This window comes from Triticum aestivum, chromosome 7D (genome assembly GCF_018294505.1).
Source record: "Triticum aestivum cultivar Chinese Spring chromosome 7D, IWGSC CS RefSeq v2.1, whole genome shotgun sequence".
Lineage (NCBI taxonomy): Eukaryota > Viridiplantae > Streptophyta > Magnoliopsida > Poales > Poaceae > Triticum > Triticum aestivum.
The window spans coordinates 445,292,263-445,298,859 of NC_057814.1; the positions used below are offsets into that span (position 1 = coordinate 445,292,263).

Below are 6,597 nucleotides of genomic sequence, written 5' to 3' on the forward strand. Positions count from 1 at the left end.
AACAAAGCCAACGTGGAGGAGCTACCGGCGGTAACGTCCGCTATGGGCATGGCCACCAAAGACCCTCTCGTGTGGCTAACAGAAGTGACCGAGGAATTCACCTACCCGAGCCGCCTGTGCAAAAAAAAGTCGGTAGGAGTTTTCATATTTATTCTCTATATTTAAATGCCTGTCACTAGAAATCTGTAATACCAACTCTTGTGGATCGTTGCTTGTATTACTTGAGTATGCAATTCAAGCCTGTCATGATTTTCAACATGATGACTGTCATCGCCATGTTCGAGTAATTCCCCTATTAATTTAATTGACCAATACATGACAGTAGGTAAGGGGCCCAACAGTACGATGGACAAAAACCATTTTGTGCTCCTTAATTGGCTTCATGACTTCATATGTTGGATTCTTTGTGATGCACGCTACGAAACCATGTTGTGTTGCTTAATTGGCAGTATTTATTTTTCAAATTATTCTGCCATGGAGAGCTATATATTGGTGATGCACGACATCTAAGATAACATCTCATAACATTATGTCTAGTGATTTGGCACACTTGAGTACATAGAAATAGACATCAGGAAAATACAGTGCATTAGTCAAAGTGCATCCATGCACCGGAAGTGTATAGCACGCCCATCATAAGGCCCATGAAAAAACCCGACTCAGCACACCCTGGCAAGCACAAAGCCAACCTCCATGCCCCGGGTCTGATGGTGAGAGAAGGCCGAGCTGGGCGCACGTTGAGTCATCATGTCAGTTTACTTGATGCTACCCTAAATTATCTCGACCATCTGCGCCGAGAAAAAGGGCCTACACGCATCTCAGCCATAATAGGATTCGTGGTCGAGGTGTCATGTTCAAGATCAGGACGTGATGATGTCGAACCCTATCGAGCATGGATCGCACTCACGCCATGCCTTATGTTTTCTCAAATAGTTAACTTAACAATGTGGATGCTAAACCATCATTAAATTTAGCCACATTCGCACCGTGTTAGCCTAGACCATAACAAATTGTCCACGCATTCGAAAGCACGCCAGTCGTCAAGGAGCAGCGAGAGCAAAAGGCCGAGTCCACTTTCTTCCAGTCTGGTTGCGTGGCGCTGCAGAGAAGCTATCTGGATGCCCTGATTGTGCATCAAGCAGAACGGGGCATGTTTGTGCACTCATTCTGTAGATGCAATATGACCGGGTTCCAAGTGGATTTCCGTACCATGGCTGAGAGGCAACATGTGAGACGGCTCATTTGCGGAGTCAGGGGAGCGAGGCGGCTGTGTTTAATCGGCCAGGGTTATTTTTGTCGTTGCATTCTCTAGGGTTATTGCGCTTCTATTGCCTTTCGAAAGGACAACTCATTCCAAGTTCAACATACTTATAGAACTCAACAAAAATTCAACCTATCATATTAAAAGATCTTACACCCTCTCTTATTTGATCAAATTATGGCACGAATCAAAGACCCTTAACCCGATGCTTTGAAGCTGGATTTTAGATAGATAACCATACGCCGACCGGTTTTGTTTTCATTGTTAGACTCAACGTCGTAATATTTCATCGCGCGGAGAATTAATATGTCCAACGAATAGGTATTACAAACTGAACAAGCCAGTAAAATGATATATAGCCACAACAAAAACATCAACGGTGAGATTTAACAAGTATCACTTTAAAGAGCTCTTCAAAAACAAACAACTACGAAAAAGAAATACAAAAACAACAAACCTTGTTAGCAAAAAATTTGGATACAACTCTACTACTATTGTTGCTATCCTTGACGCACTTCAGTCGATGGGAATAACAACAACCGAAAGAAATCTTGCTCGAGGATCGTTGTTGTAAGATGAGAGGGGACTAGAAGAACATACAACAAGGAACAAGAAGAGCATAGTGAATGATCGGAATGAAACGTTTTGCTCACCTCTGCTATTTGTCTATGTTAGATTTAGTAAACCCATGTTAGACTACCCCACATTAACTGTTACATGGCCCCGTAAGGACAGGTATACTGACTCGATTTACAGTTGCATTACCCAGATATACCAAATGTTATACAAAACCAAATGGCTATATGTAAAAACAATTTTTCAACTTGATTCAGATCAACGGCCCATAATTTACATGTCATCGCCCTTGTGCGTGCTACAAATTCACTCCCGACCGATCAATCAGCTCCATGATTGGTGAAGGGCAATATCGTCCTTTCGAACGAGCGTTCCAAACCCAAACCGGTCGCACGAAAAGAGGAGGTGTGGGCTCCCTCCCTCCCCAAGACCAGACCCCTGTCCTTTTCTTTTTTTGTTCGATTCCCACTCCACTCGGCGGATTCCTCGCAGTTTCCTTCTCTCGTTTGCAGACGTGGGCCCGCCGGACCGCCATCCCCTTTCATCAGTCCTCCACTCCCCACTCCTCTTCACACTCGCTCACTCACTCACACTTCGCCTTCTTTCCCCATCCCCAGGCGGCGGCGGCGGCGGCCCCCTCGTTCCCACTCTCACAGCATCCGGGCTCCAGAGCGGAGAGACGCTAGAGCGAGCGAGAGATGGGGGAGACGAGGAGCTGGAGCTCTCTGCTGGTGCACATTCTGGTGATCGCCCTCTGCCTCACCGCCTTCGGCTTCGCCATCGCCGCCGAGCGCCGCCGCAGCACGGTACTGTACGCGTCCTTCTCTCTTCCTGCAAGTACCCCCGGCCGCCGCGCGTCTCTGGATCGGAGGGATCCCGAGAGGCCGGGCGTAGATCATCTGCGATTCTGTCTGAACCACCAAGGGTTCTTGCGTAGGGCATTCCTGCCGTCAGTTGGTTGGTGGAGAAAAGTTGGATTAGATTTTGTTTGAGCACATACTATCTATCTGGGTTTGGTGATAGATGGGGTGTATCGGAAGCGGGCGAGCCCAACCCAGATTTGTTGATATAGTCATTAAAAACTGCTGTTTATTTCTTTTAAAAAAAATCAAGTTTCTCATCTAGCACGCGTTAGTATTTGCTCAGCTGATGCACGAGCGGTCAGGTTCAACCGTTCACTGCTCCGGTTGTAAACGGAGGAAATTCTAAGCTATACTTGCTGTTTGGGTGATGTGGATTGGATTGCTTTGGGAACCTTTTGCGCTTGTATTTCGTTCAGGCTGTAAAGATTTGAACCCAAAATCGCCCCATCTCTAAACAAGTTTGGTTTCTATATATTTGGCGTCTTTGATTTCCAGTAACGCAATAATAGGGAACATTTAGGTGCAATATCATGCCTACTTGAATTCTACATGATTGAATTTGCACCAAAAGTTGTTCGGTTGCGGCCTCGGAAAAATAAAGGAAACTAGTGAATTCAGAGAGCTTTCACAAACTGAATGTAATCCGGGTGTTTGATCATTTTAAATGATCTTTGTTCTAAAAAAAAGGAACCTGCCCAAAAGGGTCGAGTTAATTGGAAAATTCTTATGAATGTAGTGCAAATGAATCAGTTGGAAAAAATCATGTGGGATGCAAACCTGCAAATCAAACAGCTCACTGTCCACGTAGGAAGAACTCTACCCATCTCATCCTTAATGTTAATCTAGAAGGTACTAGTCAATCTGCTCATCTCAGCTACAATCATTGGTTCAAACCTGGATTCTTCTGTATTGAAATGAAGTGTATATATTTTCGCCGAGGCTTTGTGAGGTCTGTCTGCTTTGTACCTCTGCTGATTATGAATAACTTATCACTTGTCATAACAGGGTTCGATAGTCACAGACATCAACAACTCCACATATTGCACTTATGACTCCGATATTTCCACCGGCTATGGTGTCGGCGCCTTCCTGTTTCTCCTCTCGGGCCAATCACTCCTTATGGGAGTTACAAAGTGCATGTGCTTTGGCCAACCGCTCGCACCCGGTGGAAGCAGAGCCTGGTCCATTATCTACTTTGTTTCTTCATGGTAATTCCTATGCCCACAGGAAACAGTTTCTTTTCTTTCACTGCCCAAGTTATGTTACCCTTTAATATGTAACGAGCATTTACCTGCACACCATCAGGATCACATTCATAATCGCCGAGTCCTGCCTGATCGCCGGAGCGACAAAGAACGCGTACCACACCAAGTACAGGCACATGATATACGCGGGGAGCTGGACCTGCGACTCTCTGCGGAAAGGGGTGTTCATCTCGGGGGCGGTCTTTGTGGTGCTCACCATGACCCTGAACGTGTACTTCTACATGTACTACACGAAATCGACGCGCCAGGCCGCCAAAAAGACCAACAAGGCCACCGCCAACGTCGGCATGGCTGGCTACGCATGACGAGGGAGAAGGACTCTGGTTTGATGGAACTTGCTTGTGTGCTAGATTTAGATAGATATTTCTGGAACAGAACGTACTAGTTTCTGGAAAATGTAGCGTGTGGTATGGCTCTCTATGATCAGATCAGATGTGTTTGTTCAGGCCTAGTTCTCGTCTTGCCTGATCTACAGAATATTTGATGTCTAAGACGGCGGCATTGTGATACTCCTAGATCCAAGTTGTGAGCGTGAGCATGATCATATGAGAGAGGTGAACCGGATGGTCCACTGCCAGCAGGCTAAGTTTTTTTTTTTTTTTTTTGGAGAAATGCAATACAGGCACTCACTACTAATGAACGCATGCCCAAACCGTGTGAGCACATTCGAGAGAGTCCCACTATTGACGAAAGCATCGTCTCCTACTGAGAAAACATTCTGTATTTATTACACATAAATGACAAACCTATAGTTTGATCCCTCGTATTCCGCCGGTTACTGGGTCTATCCGTCAGGAGAAGATAGCGCGGACTATCTTCAACTGGTTTGGATAGCGGTCATGTAATAGGATAGGTGTTTAGTTTCCTATCTTTATTTATTCCGCCGGTGTGGCTATTCCGCTTTCTTGCAGTTAGTGTTAGAATTAATGGGCTAGGCCCATAGCAATTTCTGAAATCTCAAAGCCCATGTGTAAAATGGCAAGTGGTGGTGCTAAGTTTAGTCCCACCTTGGAAGTTGAAGAAGAGTTGGACCTCTTTATATAGTGGGTTCTCTCCACCACTCTAAGTGGTGTGTGAGAAGAGAAAGGGAAAACCACATGCACGCGCTCGCTCGCCTGGCCGGGCTGGGCCGGGCCGTGGCGTGGCGAGGCGTACATGCGCGTGAATGGTCCGCCGAAATCCGGTCCGTCTCCTTGCAGGAGCGCAGCTTCCTTTTGCCGTTTTATTTTTATGTCTTGGCAGACAAGTTTTTGATTTCTTGTCCGGTAAGTATACGAATTAGAAACCGAGTCGGTTTGGGATTGTGGTCGCGACACAATACCGCCTCTGGTCCTAATATATATACAGCTACCGGCTGCGGCCAGAGACACACCGAAAAACACCTAGGGTTTTGCCTCATCTCACAACTTGCGCCGCCATCGTAGTCTACTCCATCCCAAACGCCGGCGTGCATCGGCGCGTGGGAGAGCAGGTCTCCGGAACCGTTCGTCTTTGCGATCCTACACCGGGAGAGGACGAATTAGGTTTTTGGGAAGCGCTGTGCGCGACTGCTCAAATTCGTCATCACGGGTCGTCTTCCGTCCAAGTCGGGCGGTGCTACTCATCGTCGTATTCATCGCCGTCAGCAGCAGATCGTCGCCAACATCGTCATCAACACTGTCGCACCCATAATAGCTAACGATCAGTACGTCCAACATCCTCTGTTCATGTCTGTTTCTACAACTATTGTTACGTGTTTGCTGCTGTTATGCATGTCTTGCTGTTCTTCTAGTTTGCTAGATTATTGCATGCTAGTATCTCTTCTAGTCATGAATTATTTACTGGAATTAATCACGAACTTGCCTAATATTCCAACAATCCAAAAACCTAATTATAGGCAATTTCCTGAGTTAACTATGGCTGGATTCGCTGATGCACTAAGGCCGGATAAGTTTACCGGTGTGCACTTTAAGAGGTGGCAGGTGAAGACCACGCTCTGGCTTACTGCTCTGAAAGTTTTCCACGCTAGTGTTGGTGCTCCAGAGGGAATGACCGACGAGATCGGAGAAAATTCCAGGAAGCCAATACTATGTTTGTGGGATGCATTCTGAGTGTTCTTGCTGACCGTCTGTGTGATGTGTACATGCACATAAACGACGGAAAAAATCTGTGGGATGCACTGAATGCAAAATTCGGTGCAACAGATGCAGGCAGTGAACTGTACATCATGGAGAGTTTTCATGACTACAAGATGGTGAATAACCGTTCTGTGGTTGAACAAGCTCATGAGATACAGTGCATTGTGAAGGAACTTGAACTCCTTAAATGTGTTCTACCCGACAAATTCGTGGCTGGGTGCATGATTGCAAAGTTGCCTCCTTCATGGAGGAATTTCGCCACAACTCTGAAGCATAAGAGACAGGAGATATCAGTTGAAAATCTGATTGCATCTCTTGATGTTGAAGAAAAAGCTCGGGCTAAAGATACCACTGAAAAAGGAGGTGAGGTTCAGCCTACTGCTAACATGGTGCAGAGGTACCCACAGAACAAGAACAAAGGGAAGAACAAACCTGTTTTCAACAAGCCTACCAAGACTACTACCTTCAAGAAGAAGAAGTTCAACAAGGCTGAGCTAGAGTGCTACGCCTGTGGG

At 46.1% G+C, this 6,597-nt stretch overlaps 1 protein-coding gene across 1 annotated transcript; it reads left to right on the top strand.

Moving 5' to 3' along the window:
* The first annotated feature begins 2,371 nt into the window (after window positions 1-2,371).
* Window positions 2,372-4,524, top strand: LOC123167145 (uncharacterized). Its single transcript, XM_044584977.1, has 3 exons — window positions 2,372-2,643; window positions 3,706-3,908; window positions 4,006-4,524. Exons 1-3 carry the CDS (start codon window positions 2,536-2,538, stop codon window positions 4,268-4,270), a joined length of 576 nt encoding a protein of 191 aa, XP_044440912.1. The 5' UTR covers window positions 2,372-2,535; the 3' UTR covers window positions 4,271-4,524.
* The last annotated feature ends 2,073 nt before the right edge of the window (window positions 4,525-6,597 follow it).

What these genes read in the sequence shown, in the direction of transcription:
- LOC123167145 (XM_044584977.1), top strand. Translation starts at nt 2,536, where the DNA reads ATGGGGGAGACGAGGAGCTGGAGCTCTCTGCTGGTGCACATTCTGGTG. An exon ending in CCGAGCGCCGCCGCAGCACG is followed by an intron (nt 2,644 to 3,705) that starts GTACTGTACGCG and finishes TTGTCATAACAG; the next exon opens with GGTTCGATAGTCACAGACAT. An exon ending in ATCTACTTTGTTTCTTCATG is followed by an intron (nt 3,909 to 4,005) that starts GTAATTCCTATG and finishes GCACACCATCAG; the next exon opens with GATCACATTCATAATCGCCG.